This window comes from Schistocerca serialis, chromosome 8 (genome assembly GCF_023864345.2).
Source record: "Schistocerca serialis cubense isolate TAMUIC-IGC-003099 chromosome 8, iqSchSeri2.2, whole genome shotgun sequence".
Taxonomy (NCBI): domain Eukaryota; kingdom Metazoa; phylum Arthropoda; class Insecta; order Orthoptera; family Acrididae; genus Schistocerca; species Schistocerca serialis.
In genome coordinates, this window is record NC_064645.1 from 326,315,260 (window position 1) to 326,338,324 (window position 23,065).

Here is a 23,065-nt window from a genome sequence, read left to right on the forward strand (position 1 = left end):
TCAATGACCAGATAAATATTGGAAACCAGACTTTATATAGAATAATTGATGAAATTACATGAAAATAAAAGAGCCTTTTTCATCCTTCACCCCCTCCTACTCACAATTTCATTTCAGTTCTCGGTCCTCACCTTCTTCTCCAACTCACTCTCCATCACACTGCTATATACTTATGTGTCCTCATGATGGTTTCCGCCTCCACAAAAAAAAATTCTCTCCATTACTATTTCTTCTCTACTCTTACACAGTACATAAATACACAGAAACATAATTAAATAGAACTACACACATACAATAACCTAATTTAAAAAATGTTGTAGGTCAAAGACAAAGTAATGGAAAGGTTATGTTGGCAACACTACAATACATAAACAAAAACACATACTTGAAGTAAAAAAACAAATAGAATATAGTGGCGTGCACAAAAGTGTGTTGTGAGAAATGCATAGTGCTGCAGAACATCTAAAAATCATTATCAGTATCTAACACAGAAAAACAACGATATGCTAGCAGACGGCATTTCCCGATGCAAGCGAGAAATCAGCCGAAAAATCACTGTAAGTACAAATCAACGTCTTCTTAACCAACTGCTTTTCGATCTAAAAATGCCGGCCTGAGTGGCCGTGCGGTTCTAGGCGCTACAGTCTGGTGGTGGTGGTGGTGGTTAGTGGTTAACGTCCCGTCGACAACGAGGTCATTAGTACAGTCTGGAGCCGAGCGACCGCTACGGTCGCAGGTTCGAATCCTGCCTCGGGCATGGATGTGTGTGATGTCCTTAGGTTAGTTAGGTTTAATTAGTTCTAAGTTCTAGGCGACTGATGACCTCAGAAGTTAAATCGCATAGTGCTCAGAGCCATTTGAACCATTTTTGATCTAAAAATCAAATCAAAATGCAAATAACTTAATTGCATACCACTGATGTTGCTTTACCTTAATAAAGAGAAACGCGTCTGGTGAAAAATCACGCATTTTTGTAGTTGCAACGATGGATCAAAAATACGCTCATCAAGAAATAATATCTGATTGTACTCTGGAGTAATGTCCTCAGAAAGGTTGGGAAGCACTGATGTAGAAGATATAGTCTTTGGAAATCTGATAATTTTTTTTGAAACGCCCATTATATCGATCCGTGTACAACGCGTATTCCAGAGTTACCATTACGTCATAGGGAGCACTGCGAGCCATTCCACACATATGAACTGGAGACCATGATGGAGCAATGCTGAATGCCCTGAGGGCGGGTGTTTACGTCCGTCTGCTGCATCAAAGGAGACCCGTGCTGAAATGTTTGGAGCACTGCGTCCATATGCGCCCCCAGATGGCGCGTGATGATACAGCAGGCATCCTTATGTGGACAAACAGTGCGCGCAACGCATTCCTTACTATACACACCGCGCACGTGTGCCTCCCTGGCATTACAGAGACCTCTGTGCTGTGACGACCGAATGATGATCTAAACTACGACCATGAATAGAGACGCACACTGAAGGAATAAACTCAAACATCTTGTACTAAGGTATGAAGATTGATATCTCCAAAACGAAAGTAATGCAGTGGGAAAGAGATATAAACGGATTGAGTGCCAAATAGGAGGAACAAAGTCAGAACAGGTGGACAGTTTCAAGTACTTAGGATACATATTCTCACAGGATGGCAACATAGTGAAAGAACTGGAAGCGAGATGTAGCAAAGGTAATGCAGTGAGCGCTCAGCTACGATCTAGTCTCTTCTGCAAGAAGGAAGTCAGTACCAAGACTATCTGTGCACCGTTCAATCTTTCGACCAACTTTGTTGTATGGGAGCGAAAGCTGGGTGGATTCAGGTTACCTTATCAATAAGGTTGAGGTTACGGATATAAAAGTAGCTAGGATGATTGCAGGTACTAGTAGATAGGAACAATGGCAGGAGGGTGTCCACAATGAGGAAATCAAAGAAAAACTGTGAATGAACTCTGTAGAGGTAGCAGTCAGGGCGAACAGGCTTAGATGGTGGGGTCATGTTACACGCATGGGAGAAGCAAGGTTACCCAAGAGACTCATGGGTTCAGCAGTAGAGGGTAGGAGGAGTCGGGGCAGACCAAGGAGAAGATACCTGGATTCGGTTAAGAATGATTTTGAAGTAATAGGCTTAATATCAGAAGAGGCATCAATGTTAGCACTGAATAGGGGATCATGGAGGAACTGTATAAGGGGGGCTATGCTCCAGACTGAACGCTGAAAGGCATAATCAGTCTTAAATGATGATGATGATGAGGATGATCTTGTACCTTATGCGCAACATTAATGAAATTCATACGACAAAATGCAGAGTTATTTACACTGCCTGACAAAAAACACAAAGAGGGAAGAGAAAACGAAATGAAACTTCACAGATTATGAGAATCTGCGGTTTTTCACTCTAAGATAAAGAAAGACACACCAGTTAGGAATAATCAGAAATTCAAATAGCTCTGAGCACTATGGGACTTAAAATCTGAGGTCATCAGTCCCCTAGAACTTAGAACTAATTAAACCTAACTAACCTAAGGACATCACACACATCCATGCCGGCCGGCCACCTGACTAAAATCTTCTCGGTTTTCAAGCCGCAGCAATTCGAATAAATGCTCGAGTTTTCGAAGGCCATCTCCGCCATTGTCGCCTAGAATAAAACCAGTCACTGATTTTACTCCTGGCGATGATGGCGGTGGTGGCCTTCGAAAACTCGAGCATTTCATGCGAAGTGACTCGGCTTAAAATCCGAGAAGATTTCATTCAGCTTCAGACCATGTCCGCTCGCATTGTGTACATCGCCGTGGCCCAGCTACCGGCAGGCAAAGCTGTGACACCCACACCATGTGAATGTTGCCATTAACTTATGCAACAGTAGCCACTGGACAGAGCCATGTGCCTCATGCTCTTGAATTCACCCAGCATGACACTGCGCGCGACACTGAATTAATAAGGACGTCAGCGACTCGACAGTGACTATACGACCGAAGCGCCAAGAACAAGAACCTAATATAACTGATCAAACGGAACAAACTCTAGATTCTACGATAGTTCTTCAGGCGAGACAGACTCCAGAAAACGAGGAAACCAAGTCTCCACTTCCCTATGGAAAGGACCGTTCGCAAAAATCAAATGTGGCAAACGCTGAAACCTCCGCAAGAGGCAGTCCTTCAAGATAGAATAAAAAGAGTAGACTGGCCCCCAAGGGCTCTGAATCAGCAACACCTTTGCGAGAAAAATCAAAACAAATTATCAACAAGCTACATGAAGAGCCACCCGGAAATTCAGTGTTGAGTATGCAAGCATCTTACTCTATGAAAGCCAAAACAAGTGAATCATGCTCCACGTCAGAAAACCATTTGCCACACGGAAGATCGCAGCCGAGAACCAATTACGACACAGAGAAAGTACGTCCTGAGGTTAGACATGCAGACAACGACAAATAAAAAATCAACCAACACAAAATCTGGGCAGATGAGTCGGACGTATATGAAGAAATGGCTGAAATTGCAGGAACGCGGCGGATCCCTGCCCAACACGATCGAGATCAAATGGCTCTGAGCACTATGGGACTTAACTTCTGAGGTCATCAGTCCCCTAGAACTTAGAACTACTTAAACCTAGCTAACCTAAGGACATCACACACATCCATGTCCGAGGCAGGATTCGAACCTGCGACCGTAGCGGTCGCGCGGTTCCAGACTGTAGCGCCTAGGACCGCTCGGCCACTGCGGCCGGCCCATCGAGGTCAACCGAACACGATAGACACCATTTTGCTAGAACAGACATATTGAAAATAATATTTCTCCGACAGCATTTCTTATGGCGAATGTTAATAGTGATAATGAATAGGATCCTATGAACGCAGCACAAGCATTCAAAATCGTCACGCTGTACATTAATAAGCTACGCATCTCTTAGCATCTACAACACTTGCGAGAATTCCTACATGCACCCAACGCTGATATACTGCTCTTACACGTAGTAACAGACATTAGATTAGAGAAGATACATGGACGGAACACCATAAACTACCCTGGTATCGGTATAGAGAAGTGGGAACCGTCGTTCTCGCGAAAGAAGGCATCTATGTAAGACTGAAAAAACTGGCAAATAGCAGGGGAACTGCAGCAACTACTAACAACACTAGGATCATCAACGCTTACGCAACGCTAGAGCGGAATGTTTAAAAAATGAGAATGTTTCTCTCCTCAGTAATCATCAAGACCACACAATCTTATCCAGCAACTTTAAGTATGTTCTCTCTCCAAAAGATCAAACACCGGATTTCAATAAATCTGTAGAATTAGAGCATATAGTCCATATGTCACAGCTAACCGATACGTGGGAACATATCCACGACGCAGCGCCTGGCTTCACCCACTGTGTCGTCATTCAGCAAGCAGGCTAAATAGTCGATTTAAAGAACCTCGTCCTCCAGTCTGAAGTGTGGTACAATTGTTTCTCAGATCATGCTGTGCACAGCCCTACAATTGAGTTGAGAAAACAGGAGACTTATCACGCTAGGGGCTTGTGGAAACTAAATATCTCAAATCTACAAGATGAATTATGTCGCGAGGTATTTATCAATATACAGAAAGAATGTGAAAGCAGAATTTGATTATACAATTCTACCATAGATTTGTGGCTGCAGTGTGCGAAGCCAAAGGTAAGAAAAACGCTGGTTGAATACTTACAGCAAAAAAGTTTTTGGTAAAAATAAAAGACTGAGTTTTATTTTAACTGTGTCAGAAGTTTGTACGCGTTGGACGCACGAGTAATAGAGATTTATACAAGGATTCATAAAATGAAAGCAAAGATTTTAGCTCTGAAACGGGCAAGAGTGCATAGAGTGTGAGAATAACAGAGGAGACAGAAAAATACTGAGAGAAATTAGGTTAAATGAAGGAACAACTTTTACGAAACAGAGTGAAATAAAGGACGTGGTTTATTAATAAATCCAAGAGCTAATGTCCGACATACCTATCGACAACGCGTGACAAGATCTCTGTAAGAACATACAAGGCAGAATTAGTGCAGAGGAAACGGAAAATCTCACAGGTGAGTTAGAGCAGACGCGCTTAAAGAAGCAATAGCACGGAATCCTAAAAGTGAATCTCCAGGATCTGATGGCACCCCGCTAGAATTCTGTTTTCTGGCCTCAAATGAGAAGCAAGTTGCTATGCATGTTCATCGTGCTCATAAACGGAATTTCCTGAAGAATAATAGTCCAGTAAACAAAGGCACAGAAAACTTGCGCCAAATCACATTGCTCAGCATCGATTACAAGACCATGGCCAGCGTTTTAGCAAGAAAAATGAAAATGGTAGTGAACTCCATCACCGGTCCTTACTAAACATGTGTAGGAAAAGACAGAAAGATCGACCAGTATATATGCGAATACAGTGATCCGATATCAACCGTAGAAGTCTGCCGCATAAAATGTGCAGTAGTGTCATTAGACATCGAGAAGGCGTTTGATGGAGCAGGTCATCAGTATCTTCTCAAAATCATGGAAGCAGTGGGATTCCTTCCACTAATCATGCGGATTTCTCAACAAATATTAGAGAAGAGCACATCACGAATAATGATTAAAGGACAGCTAAGGAAGGCGACTGAGATAACATCCGTACGACAGGGCTGCCCCATGTCAGTGGCCCTATTCGCAGTTGCCACAGAATCTGTCATCTCGACATTCACGCTTCAACTGTAAGGACTGCATATAAATGGCAAGAAAACAGTACGCAACACTTAAGCAGACGATGTGGGCGTACTGGTCACAGATGAAGATGAAGTGGCGCAATCTTTTCAGATTGTACACACACTCGAACTTGCATCTGTTGCCAAGCCAAATAAAAGGAAGTCAGGCGTCATGGACTTAAGCAGAGGGATACGCATGCAAAATCAGAGACAGCTAACGGAAGTGCGCAAATTGAAATGTTTAAGTATTGAATTTAAAACCAACATCCGACACAAAATTGTTGCTAATTACAAAATGCTACTTACAAGCATACGAGGGTCTGTACAAGCAAAGAGTTTGAGGCAGCTCGATGAGATACAGGAAAGTACCCTTGTATACATACATATAACATCTAAATTTAACTATGTTGCACAAACCTTGACGAAGCCCTCAGAAGCATCAAAAAGAGTTATGTCGCCAATAGGAGACTTTGTAAGCCAAAGCTATATTTTCTAAGTGAAGTTCCACACGCCAACACTCCTCACAACGAATGGAGGATTTGACCTCATCGATGTCAATTACAAGTTACGAGCGATATACGTGTGTCGAACTCACAAGCAGTGGGAAAAATCGCCAGACAGCTTGACGGCCCGCTTGCCGAGTGATACTCCTACTGCTAGCCTGCAACCGTCTACAGGTGTACACCATATTCGTAACGATCTTTCATTATAAGAAAAAAAAATATGGGCAGCAATATCTGCAACCCACATGGCAGAATGGAAGGTCCATATTTCTTTGAAAGTGCTGTGAATCACATTACATATTTCACCATGTTACATGACTGGCTTATTTCACTTCTGCAAGAGCACAGAATGCTTGGCTGTGTATGATTCCATCAAGTGGAGCAGCAATCCATTATGCTATTGACTTTAGAGAATGTCTCATTCAGGTATTTCCTGAGAAATGAGCTGGACATGGTTCTGTCTATTTGCCTGCACCTGTGGAGTGGCCATCCCAAAGTTCTGAACTGTTATCTTAAATAATGCCCTATAGTGTTTCATTAAACAGAAAGTTGCTGCCACACTTTACAGCTGACAAACGTAAGGAAGCCGTTCAAAGTGCATTTTCTGCCATCAAGCCAGTAATGTTGAAGAAAATCTCACATTGTTCATAGACGATAATATGTCTGGGATCTCTGCCCAAACCACTGCATGGATTTTAACCCAATATGGCACAAAAACAGCAGGCCTCACGACTATCAGTACTTCGGGGTTTATAACCTTCCAGAAATATTGAATATAGAAATATATTCCGTAGAAATGTTGGAACACTTGAGGCAATACTGACCTTACGACTTATCTTAGAAGAAAGATTAATGAAAGGCAAACCTCCGTTTCGAGCATTTGTAGACTTAGAGAAAGCTTTTGACAATGTTGACTGGAATACTCTCTTTCAAATTCTCAAAGTGGCAGAGGTAAAATACAGGGAGCGAAAGGCTATTTACAATTTATACAGAAACCAGATGGCAGTTATAAGAGTCGAGGAGCATGAAAGGGAAGCAGCGGCTGGGAAGGGAGTGAGACAGGGTTGTAGCCTCTCCCTGATGTTATTCAATCTGTATACTGAGAAAACAGTAAAGGAAACAAAAGAAAAATTCGGAGTAGGTATTAAAATCCCTGAAGAAGAAATAAAAACTTTGAGATTCGCCGATGACATTGTAATTCTGTCAGAGACAGCAAAGGACTTGGAAGAGCAGTTGAACGGAATGGACAGTGTCTTGAAAGGAGGATATAAGATGAACACCAACAAAAGCAAAACGAGGATAGTGGAATGTAGTCGAATTAAGTCGGGTGATGCTGAGGGAATTAGATTAGGAAATGAGACACTTGAAGTAGTAAAGGAGTTTTGCTATTTGGGGAGCAAAATAACTGATGATGGTCGAAGTAGAGAGGATATAAAATGTAGACTGGCAATGGCAAGGAAAGTGTTTCTGAAGAAGAGAAAATTGTTAACATCGAGTATAGGTTTAAGTGTCAGGAAGTCGTTTCTGAAAGCATTTGTATGGAGTGTAGCCATGTATGGAAGTGAAACATGGACGATAACTAGTTTGGACAAGAAGAGAATAGAAGCTTTTGAAACGTGGTGCTACAGAAGAACGCTGAAGATTAGATGGGTAGATCTCATTACTAATGAGGAGGTATTGAATAGAACTGGGGAGAAGAGGAGTTTGTGGCAGATCTTGACAAGAAGAAGGGACCGGCTGGTAGTACATGTACTGAGACATCAAGGGATCACAAATTTAGCATTGGATGGCAGTGTGGAGGGTAAAAATGGTAGAGGGAGACCAAGAGATGAATACACTAAGCGGATTCAGAAGGATGTAGGTTGCAGTAGGTACTGGGAGATGAAGAAGCTTGCACAGGATAGAGTAGCATGGAGAGCTGCATCAAACCAGTCTCACGACTGAAGACCACACAACAACAACAACAGCTCCAAAAGGACCAAAGATGCAGATAGAAACGTGTTTTCCAGCACCTAGTGTATATAGGCTGCCTTGCATAACAGGCACGTTATTTAGGAACAGTATCAAACTGCCAAATCAACCTGCTTTGCAGCTCAGCCCACATGTCAGGAGTAAGAAATAGTTTTCCTGCCCAGGGCATGTAGGCTGCCCAGCACAAAAGGTGTCGTGTGCTGCAGTAGCATCTGTCTGCTTTGCATGACAGCCTGTATGTCAGGGGAAAATAAATGATTTTCAAGCCCCTGATGTGTAGCCTGTCCTGCATGACGAATGTGTTGTGAGAGTTGCATCGACCCACACTATTCAACTGTATTACAGGGGCTATATGTGCTGATGAGCACAGCAAGGGACCAGTTGAGACAGATAAACAAGGGGATGAGCAGAGTGAGGGTGGAGGAGGAAATGGACAGAGGCCAGGTAGTGGGCAGGCAAAAGAGGGAGAGACAGAGTTGGAAAAATAGAGGGGGTGGAGGATATTGTCAGAGGACTAGGGAGAAAGATACGGTCAGATAGATGGTGGGCAAAATGGACAAAAAGAGAGGGAGGGGGAGATGAAAACTCAGAGAGAGTGAGGAGGAGGAGATAGATGTAGGAGAATGAGGTGGATGTGGATTTGAGTTCAATAAATATGTCGAACGCATATATGAGTGAAGCTGTGGGGAAAAGGCTAGTAAATACTAAGGAATAGGCACAGTACCTTAAAGTTGTCCGCTGCTATGATCCCCCATTAATACAATGCGACCATCTATGACTATGTGGACAGGGTAACGGTGTTTTGTGATTACTCTGTAGCAGAGGTGTCTGTGAAGAAGACAAGAGCTGAGAGGACAGTGCCAACGACGAGATGGAAAAACCCCGACAAGAGAAACGGCGCAGTGAGAGAGTTGAAGGGCGGAGTCGCCGGGTAGTCGGCAATGGGCAGCGGACTTCCCTGCCCACCAGCGACACGAAGGCGAGGCGACGACCCGCGGCAGCGGACACAGGTCCCGCGCAGACAATGCACGCAGCTCACCACAAGGTCGCCGGCTGTCCGCCCGCTACGAGCGGCTTTATTTTGCCACGGGTACGCTGCACTCCGCTGAATCACGGTGGAATGCGTCACGCACTACACCGCTCTCGGACGTTTAGCTGTTCCGTACGTTTATTTGCAGCCCGGGATAATAACTCACGCCGGCCAGTTGTGTACCAGACGTAAAAACATGCCGTCGAGAGCCCGTCCACTGCGGACCGTGTTGTGCCTCCAGCAACAAGCTTGGCGTTCACGTGATTCGCCTTTAAATTTTTACTAAAACCTACTACATTGTGTTGTATTGTATTTTTATTAGTTCTGTTGCCCACAGAAGCAGCTTACGTATAAGACAATGGACTAGTCTTTGTATGTACTGGTGAAACTGATTTCTGTGCATACATATTTAAATTACAAATAAACTGGGCCACAACTTTGTAGTTGATTTCTAAAAATAAAAAATAATAAAAAATTGTACCTTAAAAATAAGTAAAGTTCACTTCATAATGTTATGCACCATTTACATTTCACTGTTAGAATGTATAATTAAAAGTAACTATGAAAAAATTTTTTCAAAAAAACTTACACATAGAGTGTTTGAAAAATAATTGCCGGAAACCAGACGACTTCCAAACATAATTAAAACAGCACTGAACAAAACTCGAAAAGGCATTAAAGTAGAGAAAACATTGTACTTTCAAAGTAAGTATAATACAACATCTTCCATAAGGTTACAGAATTTCTCTGTGTTTTTCTTGCCGAACCAAGAGCCCTGCTACAGCATATTCCTATAGACTTTCCTTTTGACAGTTTGGCTTTGTGATGTTTAAGAAAAGGACTAACTCACTTTTTCACGGCAGCTTCGTCTTTGAAAGGGTGTTAATTATATTTCTCTGCGTCAGTTGCAGTCACAATCGAGAAAAATCCGTTAATGTGGAAAGGTGATCAATGGCGACGTCATTACCAAACACGTCCAAACAGGATCAACGTGCGGTTATTCATTTGTTGGCTGCCGAAGGACCAATAGCGGTAGACATCCATTGGAGAGTGGAGAAGGGTTCCGCTGCTTCATGATAACACACATCCCCGTATCCCAAATGTCGCAGTGCAGAAGTCACGACAAATCAAGTGGGAGGCACTCCAGCACCCACCATATAGTCCTGATCCCTTAAAAAAAGGCTTCAAAGGGTTGACAATTCTTGTACAGCAGGCAGTTAAGGACTTCTTCACGTGGCAGGACACGGTGGGTTAGCAAACGGTTATCTTCCACCCTGGTGGGACGGTGGCGTGATTGCCTCCATGGTCACGTGTATTTTGCCAGATAGGTATACCGATTCTAGACTGTACCTCTTTCAAACGAAACTTTCTGAACGCCCCTTGGTAATTTTCAAGCAGAAACTACTGGCAACTAACACAAATTTCCAGTTTCAGGGCAGGTAACATTGTTGAGACATTAAAGAAACTCAGTTCATTTGCAAGTATCGCATGATCCACGATAAAAGACCTTTTTCTAGATGCTGCACTGACGACGTATGGCTTAACTGTACACATGCTAATCAAGTACTTCCAAATATTTATAGCATTTTACTTAGCTTAAAATTCCGTACGTAAGGAATTAACAATATATTCCAAATAGCTTTTGTTTATTACAGAATTTGGCCAATTGTAGACCTCTTAGAACCTAAGAAAAAGGTACATTCTTTTTCTTTCCACAACTTGTTCATGGACTGGCCGATGGCCTGCCTCTGTTCATTTGAGACCACCCCCCTAGGTTGTGGTTTCCGTTGTTGGACAGAAAATTTTGCAGTACTGGTCGGCAGCCTGAAACTTCCTTTGTTCTGTATGGTGTCTTCTAGGAGGTTAAGTTTTCTCAAGTTATTTCTTGTTTCTTCAAAATGGTTCAAATGGCTCTAAGCACTACGGGACCTAACATCTGAGATCATCAGTCCCCTAGACTTAGAACTACTTAAACCTAACTAGCCTAAGGACATCACACACATCCATGCCCGAAGCAAGATTCGAACCTGCGACCGTAGCAGCCGCGTGGTTCCGGACTGAGCACCTAGAACCGCTCGACCACAGCGGACGGCTTTGTTTCTTCCAGCCATACTGTAGTGTTTTTAATTTGGAAATGAAATTAAAAATTTCGTTCGTTAGCCTATTGTCATTCGTTCGGTAAATATAACAGTAAAACTTTAATCTCCTTTTTCTTATTGTTTCTATGTTTCATTGTAGATCTTGTACACTTCTTGTATTCAGTGTTAGGCATTCAGATCCGTAAAGTGCTTTCGGTTTAATTGCTGTTGCACAGTGTTTAATTTTTACTTGGAATGATACTGATCTTTTATTATATCGGTTTTAGGTGAGTTTGTATGCTAATCCCATTTTCTTCGATTTTTACTTACTTGTGGTGTTACCTAAAAAAAAAAAAAAAAAAAAAAAAAACCATTCCCACATACTTAAACTTATCAGCTCTTTTGATGTGTCCATGTTGTGTTAGTACATATTTTTTCTGTTGTATTTATGTTCAATGTATTCTGTTCTGTCATATGATATTAGTAATCCGGTTTTAGCTGCAATTTCGTGAAGTGCTTCTATCATTATCTTTGGATCTGTTTTGTCCTTAGAAATTACTGCAGTATCGTCACCGAAAGCGAGACATTTCAACTCAGATCTTCTCCCTCCTTGTCTTAAATGGATTCCTTCGATGTTTTTGTCTTGTAGTTCTTTATCCTACTCTCTCATAACTTTGTCTATGACCAGATTGAAAAAAAATCTGTGGGACCGCATCGCCCTGCCGAACAACTGTTAGTTCTGAAGGGGACAGAAACTTCTTCTGTAAATTTAACTATTGAAGTTTTATCTGTGAGGGTGTGTTCGACTAATGTCTGGTGGTTTTGTCGGTACCTGCTTCTTCCAACATTAATATATTATACAACACTTAAATGTGCAGAACGCGAAATATTTACAGATGCTACGAGAAACACAACCTCATGTCTAACAGCAACAACAAAAACTGTAGAAAGTGGCGCAAAATGCTGATGGCGGTCACTAGCTCGCATTCCTTCATATGATTCTAAAATCGGCCACTTTCAAGCACCGACCAAAAAACATGGTGTGTTCCTAAGAACACAACGTCTAAGTACAACATTCTCCTCTGCCAATCTCCAACTTTTTCAACCAGTTATTGCCCGCAACAAACAGTGAAACCCTCCCCAGCCGCCGCACCCCACGAATAAACCAAACCCTCCGGATCCATGCCTGCTCCTAGCTAATAGGAGTCCAGTGCCATTAAGCAGTCCGCCAGCTTCGCCCGTATCCCTAGGGCTCTACTCACCTTCACTTGACGCCACCACTCTCTCGCTTTACTCCTCGCATCTAAAATTTAGATCATTGTTTGCACTTCCTATAACCTGTTAAGCTGGGGGAATCGGTCCACAGACGGCAGGAAGAGAAAGCTCTTTTTTTTGTTACGATTTGTCTTATTGCTTACAATTCTTACGATACTTCGCTAACGAAATTGTTAAGTAAGTCACTATGCTGGTTCTCGTACATTAAGAAAGAGCACGGCAACAGTAATGAACTGAGAAAACAGAAAACTAAATTTCAGTGTGATGTTTCCGCAGCAGTGCTACACAAACTTCCGATATGTAAACCAATGGTACTGGAAGGCAGTGTTCTGTATGTAGTGTATAGCCGACGCTTTTCTAGGATTGGGGGTGGATGTGGGAGTCAGAGGGATTACATAAAGCCATAAACATATGTGCACCAAAACTAGTTTTCTTGTTTGATGCTGATCGCTACAATTTCCCCTCGTTACAACTGCATCTGCGTCCAGCGTCGTCAATTATTTGCTGTATTTATTCCTATCTGTGTCTTACGTCACAATTTTTTGCCTGCCACGCTTCTCTGTAGGACCATGGAAGATATTCCTTGATATCTTAATTCACGTCCCATCATCCTGCCCTTCCTTTTAGTTAGTATACAACTCTTATAGGCTACATCGTAGTGGTTCGGCACATTAAAGTACTAATTGTTGATAACTTAGTTTTCTAGCTTCGAAAGAAAATTTTGTATGCAAAAACTAATGAATCCATGTGTACTGTTGGCTCCTGAAGAGAAAGAAATTAATTACATAGCGTAAAACAAATACCAAGCTGCGCACGACTCACAGTGACAACCAAATCATCGACTTTACTCTGTATACAAGCAAAAAAAATATACTTTCACATATTTAGGTATGGATATTTTTTGTCTGGGACATACACTATGTGGCGAATTATAGCTGGACACCTGTTGTGGATAATAATATGTGGCGTGTCCAACCCTCGGCTTTATGACGGCTTGAAGTCTGTTCGGGACACTTTCAGCTAACTGACTGAACGTCTTTGGACAAATGGCAGTCTGTTCTTTCCTAAGACACAAAACGAGAGAGGGTGGTGATGTCGGAGGGTGAGGGCTCAAACGAAGTCGACGTTGTTACTCATCCCAAGGTGTTCCATTGGATTCAGGTAGGGACTCTGGGTAGGCCAGTACATTTCAAGAATTTTTACTATACATAAATTACAGATGCTGTTTTATTACAGCGTGCATTGTGATGCTGATACAGACAACTGTAGTCTCTGAAGTGTTCCTCTTACGCAACGCTGTAAAATTTATGAAGTCCTTCTGCATTAAGCGTCTTATTACGCGAAAAAAGGGGACCACACCATAATCACGAAAAACATGCCCGTACCGTAACATAATCTAACCATACTGTTCTGTCAGCACAGCTAATGGTGCAGGTAACGTTTTCAGGCATTCGCGGAACCCAAACTCTTGCCACAGGATTGCCACAGGGAATTGCGTGACTCATCAGCTCTAATCACTCGTTTCCAGTCTTCCACTATCCAGTGCCGTCGCTCTTTGTATCACCTCAACCGCCACTCAACATTGTCTTACACAAATGTGTAGCATGAGAAGTTGTTTAGCCACTTTACTCCGTTCTCTTTAACTTCCTACGCCCAATATAGTAAACTAATCTTGTCAGTAAGTGAAGCAAAACAGAGGGAGAGTATGTATATCTTTGAATTTTGAACATCATGTATTATAAATGGCATGTGAAAACTACAGTGGTATCACTCTGCTCAAAATTTGTTATAAGATCTTGTCAAACTGTCTTCTAGATCGAATCCAATCATTAACAGACACCGTTATTGGAGAATATCAAGGAGGATTTCGTCACGGGAGATCTACTATCAACCAAATCTTTGTCCTACGTCAGATCGTAGAGAAAATGTGGGAGTTTGGCCAACAACTGCGAATGCTGTTTGTTGACTTCAGAAAAGCATATGACTGCATTAATCGGGCAAGTATGCAGCGGTGTCTGGAAGAGTTCGGTTTTGAAAAGAAACTAGTAAGCCTCACGGAGGCCCGCCTAATGGATTCTACAGCAAAGGTAAAAATTGGAAATAAGGTGTCTCAAACATTCAAAACAAAAACGGCAGGGCGGTGGACTATTACGTGTTCTTTTCAATCTCGCGTTAGAGAAGGTAATGCGAGAGATGTCATTTAATGAAACAAGAGTCCAGACCGGGGATGTGAACGTCAATTACCTCCGATATGCCGATGATATAATGCTACTATCTGGATCGCAAGAAGAATTGGGGGAAATGGCTGATATTCCGGAAACAACAGCGAGGAAAATTGTACTTCAAATTAATCGTGAGAAGACGGAATACATGGTTCTACACCGTAGACACATTGAAACTGAAGAAGAACGTCCACCCTTACAGACAACTCAAGGTTCTATTCGTCACGTCAGGGAGCTCAAATATGTGGGCGCAGTGTTCAGAGATGAACCATCCAGTAAAATGGAAATACAGGGAAGACTTCAGGCAGGTAATCGCCTTAATGCTCTCCTCAAAACCAGAAGTTTGTCAAGACATTTCAAAAATAAGCATCTACAAAACTCTCCTACAGCCAGTAGTACTATATGGATGTGCCACCTGGAGTACAACCAAGCAAGATCTGAACAGACTGACGATATTTGAAAGGAAAATCCTTCGGAAGATTTGTGGACCAGTTTACGATAATGAGAGTGAAAAATGGAAAGTCACAATACAGAGTTGTATGATATTTACAAAGAGCCAAACGTCGTGGCTACAATGAAGGCACGACGACTGCAATGGGCAGGACATGCTGGAATGCAGGACAATCGATGGCCGAAAACTGTACTCAACACCAAGCCAACCGGTCGAAGGCCCGTAGGAAGACCTAGAACACGATGGAGTGTGTATCCAAAGACCTTCAGAGAGTGGGACTGCTGGAAGGATGGCAGAAAGAAGCCGAAGACAGGCTGAAGTGGTCCATTGGGTTCAAATGGCTCTGAGCACTATGGGACTTAACATCGGAGGTCAACAGTCCCCTAGACTTAGAACTATGTAAACTTAACTAAGGACATTGCACTCATCCATGCCCGAGGCAGGATTCGAACCTGCGACCGTAGCAGTCGCGCGATTCCGAACTGAAGCGCCTAGAACCGCTCCGTCAAAGCGGCCGGCGGTCCAGTAGGTCTGATCGCGTAAAGTAAGTAGTAATTTATTATAAAACAAACGAGACACACTTGGTTTCCTTCTCTGTACCCATTTCTACTCTTATATAGAGACATGTAAGGTCGCCATTTTATCACTATGTAATTTTAGAATAATAATGATCATAATTAAATCTGAATTTCTTGTTGTCTCATTGTAAAAATACCGTAATCGTTACTAATCATTTATAAAACTGTGTTTTATGTTTCAGAAACTTAATTACGTTAGAAGCGATCAGTTTGACGATGTGTCGGTCAAGCGGCATTATATGCAAACAATGAGGTGGCAAAAGTTATGTGTTAGCTCCTGATATCGGGTCGGACCTCCTTTTCCCCAGCGTAGGGCAGTAACTCGACGTGGCGTGGAATAAACGAGTCATCGAAAGTCCCCTGTAGAAAGATTGACCCATGCTGTCTGCATAGCTGTCCATAACTGCAAAAGTGCTACCGGTACAGGATTTTGTGCACGAACTGACCCCTCGATTACGTCCGATGAATGTTCGGCGTCATTTATGTCGCGCCTTCTGGACGGCTAAATCGTGAGCTCGAAGTGTCCAAAATATTTTTCGAACTAACTGCGGACAGTTGTGGGCCGATGACATGGCGCATTGGCATGAAGTCCATGTTTGGCTGTAAATAGTCTCCAAGTAGCCGAAAATAACCGTTTACAGTAAATGATCGGTTCAGTTGGACCAGAGTACCGAATTTATGAGATATAAACACAGCCCACACCATTATTAAACCACGACCAGCTTGCACAGTGTCTTGTTGACAACTTAGGTCCGTGACTTGGTGGGGTCTTCAGATGGTTCAAATGGCTCTGAGCACTATGGGACTTAACATCTGAGGCCATCAGTCCCCTAGAACTTGGAACTACTTAAACCTAACTAACCTAAGGACATCACACGCATCCATGCCCGAGGCAGGATTCGAACCTGCGACAGTAGCGATCGTGCGGTTCCAGACTGAAGCGCCTAGAACCGCTCGGCCACTCCAGCCGGCTCTTGTGGTCTCCGAGACACTCAAAACCTTCCATCAGCTCTTACTAACTGAAATCGGGTCTCAGCTGAGCTGGCCAGGGCTTTCCCACTTGTCTAGGGTCCAACCGAAATGCTCACGGCCCCGGAAAATGCGCTGTAGGCGATGTCGTGCTGCTAGCAAAGGCACTCGCGTCGATCGTCAGCTGCCATAGTCTGTTAACGGATAAGTTCATCGTACGCCCCACACTGATTTCTCCAGTTATTTCACGCAGTGGTGCTTGTATCTTAGCACTGACAACTCTACGAAAACGACACTTCTCTGTTTTTAAGTGAAGGCCGTCGGCCACAGCGTTGCCCGTGGTGAGAGGTAATGCCTGAAATTTGGTATTCTCTTGACACTGTAGATCACAGAGTATTGAATTCCCTAAGGATTTCTGAAATGAAATGTCCCATGCGCTTAACTTCAGCTACGAGCTCCGCCAATGCACTGCCCTCTTATACCTTGGATACGCGATGTTACTGCCATCTGTATATGCGCAAATCGCTATCCCACGACTTTTGTCGCCTCAGTGTCTTTGCACATTTTCAAGTCGAACCTGGAGGCAAAATTCGTTTAAATACGAAGTACGTTTGTTCTTGGTCAAATACATTTTACTACTTATTATCACGGACTCGCATTCGGAAGGACGACGGTTCAATCCCGCGTCCGGCCATCCTGATTTGGGTTTTCCGTGATTTCCCCAAATCAATCCAGGCAAATGCCGGGATGGTTCCTCTGAAAGGGCACGGCCGACTTCCTTCCCCATCCTTCCCTAATCCGATGAGACCGATGACCACGCTGTCTGGTCTCCTTCCCCAAACCAACCAACCAACTTATTATCAAGGTCCTTCGGCGCCAGAGTTATCTTCTCTCCCACGACGATATCTGCGCCTAATATAACCACAAAACACAATATTAAAGGTAAAAGAGCATATGCTGGTCCAGTGGGGAGTTTTACTTAAATATGACATAGATTTAGGTTTTTACATGACAGTATTCCACTCTCGCCGTGGCCTTTACTATGTATCTCACCTCAAGAACGATTAGTTTTCGGATGCACAGCGCAGTCTCGAATCCTTTTTTGTTATGCAGTTTGAGGGATACATTACAAATGTCATCATGCTAGCTGAACTTTTGACAGGACGTTGGAACCGAGGAGCTATTCCTACTGCTGATTTCATGCGAATTTTTTCCATCAGTGCTCACCAGCCCTGTCCTCTGTGCACGAGTTTTTCCTCGTGTTGGTTTAGATGTGGTTGTCGCTTCCTATTTCCACTTCACAGTCACAACAGTGGACTTGGGCTCCTTAAGAAGGCTGGAAATGCCCCTGGTGGGTTTGTTGCTCTGGTAACATCCGGTGACAGATTTATGTTCGCAGTCACTGATTTCTCCTGAGCGACCCATCCTGCCGATGTTACTGTTTCTCTCCTGAATCCTTTTACACTGGCGGGTCCGCCTCTCGTGAGATCTAGTGGTGAATTCCGCATTGCATAGGGGAGTCCGGGTACTTTTGATCAGTATCCTGTCCCGGAATTAAACCAATAATGGCCACCATCCCTCGGTTCGGAACAAGGTTTTCGGGAGGTTTCCACTGGCTGCAAGATTGTTTCGCCGGAATGGATATTACCTTTCAAATATCCCAATAGAGACTCACTGTGCTCCACTAAGCTCGCCTGGTATTTGTGCGAGAAGCTTCTGACTCTACCAATCCTAGAGATTGCGAACTAGTAAAAAAATTAAAATATTTTTAGGTTTACAACTTTGCTTCCGGCGCTTTGCAATAAACGGCAGTAGCAGCAAGTGCGGTTCAGGTGGTTGGTCATAGGTGTAATACAATAAGCTCAGGCATCTGTAAACATAGTGCTATAAAAATTTTAGTCGATTGGTGATTGCCTCATAAGGCTGTTCTCGATTAAATATGTCAAATTACGTACCCATTTCTCGCCATTTGCGGGAAGTTTTAATTTTCTGCTTTAACATGAAGAAATCTGCGGCTTTGGCTCTTAAAATGCTGGGTAAGACCAATCGCGAGGGATTTACCAATGGAAGAACGTGCAGAGAATGTTTTCAACACCTAAATAACGGTGATTTTGATATCGAAGATCGGCATGGCGGTGGAAGACAGAACGTTTTCGTAGCTATTGAAACAGAAAAAGACAGTTACAGGACATCATTATCGAAAGAAATTGATGCGTTCGAGCCCAGCACTGAAACACAAACGGTCACAATACAGCGATAGACACGTAAAGGTAATTTTGCAGCAGGTCAGTGCTCGTCCCCATGTCGCAAAGCCCGTCGAAATGTACATGGAAACGTTGAAATGAGAAGTCCTATCCCTCCCGCCGTATTCTCCATACGTTACTCTCTCCGACTACCACCTTTTAGGATCAGTGGCATACAGTTTGGCTGACCAGCACTTCCGATCATATGAACAAGTGCAAAATTGAATCGATTCATGGATCCCCACAAAAGACGCCCAGTTCTTCCACCACCAGATTCGTATGCGCTCCGAAAGATGGGAGAATGTTGTGGCCAGCGATGCGCAATACTATGAATCATAATTTTTTTGTAAGTTTTTCACAATAAGGCCGCGAACTTCGAGAAAAAACGGCGGAAGCAAAGTTGTAGACCTAGTAGGAAACTGTAAGCAGGTTTCAGCGCACAGGAAACCTCTCTCTCGCCTGCTTGCAATCCACAAATTTAGAAAATATTTCCATCTCAAATTAAAGAAAAATCAGTCATCTTTAGACCTGCCAAATATTTACTACTGTCACGTAGCCCAAGAACAACAACAAACAGTGAAAACGCTAAACGATTTGAGCTAGCTGGTAATGGTTGCATAAGAATGTGTGCACTATTGGGTTGTCTAACCACATCAGTCCTTCTTCTGCCCAGTTAGGCTGGTTGCGACTAGATAGCTACGTGATTTTCACACGATCTTTTTACTTCTTAGTTACTGGTGTTCTCACATATCTAAACCTTTCGTCATCTCGTTCTCCATTTCATCCATGCGACTATGGAGCAAATTACTATCTAACCTGCGTTTTATCGAAAACCACTCCGCATTTACGATGACAAAGCTTTGTTGTCATTGGCGTACCTTCCCTCTGAAAATAGCCCACCTGTTTTCTATCTATCCAACTGCGGATTAATATCTTTGCCACATTGTAAACTACCACCTTTTGTACGTATCTATTTCTGTACTTTTTCCTACCATGTCATTCGGTTCTCACCCTTCCTTTGATCAGTAAACTTATCCTTACTGATTCCTTCTGTACTGCTGGCACATTTTTCTGTTCTACGTCTACGTACATACTCCTCTAACCACCGTATGGTGCATGGAGGAGGGTATCTTGTACCACTATTAGTCATTCCCGTTCGTACTCCACTCATGAAAACAACATCGCCTTACTCTGAATTGTTTCGATGACATCATTTGAACCGACCTGGTGGACATTCCAAACACTCGAGCACTACTCGAAGTTGGGTCACACTAGCGTACTATTTGCCGTCTCCTTTACAGATGAGCTACACTTCCCTAAAAACCTCCCAGTAAACCGAAGTCGACCAATCACCTTCCCTACTACCGGCCTGCCAGTCAAATTTCAAATAACATTCGAGAAGAACGTAGTGAGGAAATTGCTTAATGTAAGACCAATATTTCTTAAGTTTCTTGCATTATAACTATATAATTTTAATTTTTATTGTTATAACATGCTCACGTACTACACAATTGTAATGTTGACTCACAAGGACGTCTAGTCAGCTGCAAGAGAGTGCCTTAGCCCCTGCTCTTGCAAGGTGAAATAAATGCATAAATAAATAAAACAATTTCCGATGCTTCAGGTGTACAAAATATTGGTTAATGTCCATGGATTTCCGGCAAGGTGATTTAATTGCAGAACAGCAACTTGTGTTAACCAGTTCAATATAGAACAGCCAAACTTGCAAGATTCATTTCTTTATTTAACTGAACATTTTCAAATCATCCTGCAAGATGGAAAGTTAAAATACTAATTTATCCAATAAAATGTTACAAAAATTGCTGGGTGCAATAAGAAGATACAGAACATATCGTGCCCGGATATACGTACCACCCAGACACACCAGTATTTTCCGAAATAGCATATAAACCATATCAAGATTATACTTGCATGTATAACAAAGTCAAGTTTAATCGTGTACATTGACAGAACAAACATATTATAACTTTCTACTCTGCCACAAGGAAACCTCACCTAGGGGTCGCCCTATCAGGTTGTAAGGAATGTCTTTATTGCAACTTCCAATCATCAAGGATGAAACAATTAGTACGATAAAAATAACAGTCAACTGCAACAGTTAAGCTCTTCCAACTCTGTAATAAAGACATTCCCTACATCTTGATAGGGCGCCCCCTGCGTGAGGTTTCCTTTTGGCAGCGATGGAAGTCGACTATCAGTTATGTGTTTGCTCTGTCACTGTTCATATTTAAACTTGACTTTGTTGTGCATGTGTGTATAGTCTTGACAGGGTTACATACCATTTCGGAAAGTTTTGCTATGTCTGTCTGGTACGTATATCCAGGTACTATACGTTCTCTATCTTCTTACATCCACTCAGTAATTTCTGTAAAAGTTTATTGGATAAACTGCAATTTTAACTTTCCGCCTTGAAGAATGAGTTGAAAGGGGGTTCACGCAACCCGAAAATAGTCATCAATTAAATAAAAAAGTAAATCTTGCGACTTTGACTGTTTCTATGTCAGATTGGTTAATGTCTGGGTGAATTTACATTTTTGCTGTGCTCTGAGCTTTGTACAGATCTAGACACAGATAGACATTCACTGAATTAAATTAAATACACATTATTTGTGTTTTTGTACCGGTCTCACTTTCAACCATCAAGCCGACAACGAAAAATAGCACGTGATCGAAAGGCTGAGTAATTGGTGCATGGGAGATCAACGTAGATCGAGAATAATGAGCTGTTATCGACTCTGCAATCTTGTCAAAGACCGGCAATTAAGGAGCAGGTGACAGGTGTTGGTACTCACCAACAAGCCTGGAGGTAACTGCGGTGTTTCCCTGTGAGGACTCTACCAGCTCCATGGGTGATGTGGGTCTTTGAGTGTGGACGCGCGGGAGTGACCTGACGGTTGCGATGTCGCACGGGCGGCTAGCTTCTGAGGAAAGGAACAGCACGGCGTCTGATTTGCACGAGCGGCGGGCGTGTACTGACGAGGCGACAGCGTCCCGGCCGTTGTCAGTCGCGACAGGTCGGCGGCGGTGGTGGGGGGTTCACGCGTCATCGGTAGCTGCGCATGCGCAGTACGGCCGCCCGCGGAAGCTACCGTGCGCCGAAAGAGACTCCGACGGTTCTCGCAGACGGAATGCGATGCACCTGTGTGAAGCGTGTGGGAGGATAACTGGACGGAGATAAACGATCTTCAAGAACACGCAAAGCGTGCGGCGGATGCGCCCAATTAATTAATTCTCCGGACAAATTAGCTGTATTGGATATGACGAAATACCTGCTGTGTGTTTCGACGCTAAAAATTTCCGACAGCCTACGGACTTCACGCATCGGGAACTTTAAGCTGTTGACAAACAATTCGTTCAAAACGCAATGCTGGGTTATCTGAGGTCAAATACAGTTACGAAATTACCGAACAAGTGTTTGATTGTAATTCTGAACTAGTTAGCTACTTTGTCAGCTGATACTACATCTACATGTACACATCACAAACCACTTTACGGTGGTGGTGGAAGGTATATCTGGTACTAGTCTCCCCCCCTCCGCCCCCACCCCCTTGTTCCATTTGCGAATGGCGCGTTGGGAGAATATTTGTCGATCAAGCTCTATATGAACCCAAATATATATATAAACTGAAGTCGCAGTTTCGTGTCCTTCCGTATGTGCAGGCTAATCTCAAGAACTGCTGTAGGGATTATGATTCACTTATATACGAAGATTGTTGTATATACTTTATAAATGGTTCAAATGACTCTGAGCACTATGGGACTTAACTTCTGAGGTCATCAGTCCCCTAGAACTTAGAACTACTTAAACCTGACTAACCTAAGGACATCACACGTCCATGCCCGAGGCAGGATTCGAACCTGCGACCGTAGCGGTTGAGCGGTTCCAGACTGAAGCGCCTAGAACCGCTCGGCTTCTCCGGCCGGCAATTTATAAATATTTCGAACAAATTGTCTGAATTATGATGAAGTAGAGTTTAATTGCGAAAGCAGTGACGCAGCTGCCACCAAGCGAGAAGGTGCTATAATTGGAGAGA

At 43.0% G+C, this 23,065-nt stretch overlaps 1 protein-coding gene across 1 annotated transcript in view; it reads right to left on the bottom strand.

Annotated features, from left to right (window-relative positions):
- Positions 1-21,991, bottom strand: part of LOC126416316 (uncharacterized) — a 538,073-nt gene extending 516,082 nt beyond the window's left edge. Inside the window, exon 1 of the mRNA XM_050083978.1 lies at positions 21,824-21,991. Coding sequence (XP_049939935.1) covers positions 21,824-21,878 — 55 coding nt within the window. The 5' untranslated portion in view covers positions 21,879-21,991. The remainder of the gene's footprint in view (positions 1-21,823) is intronic.
- Between the last annotated feature and the right edge of the window lie 1,074 nt (positions 21,992-23,065).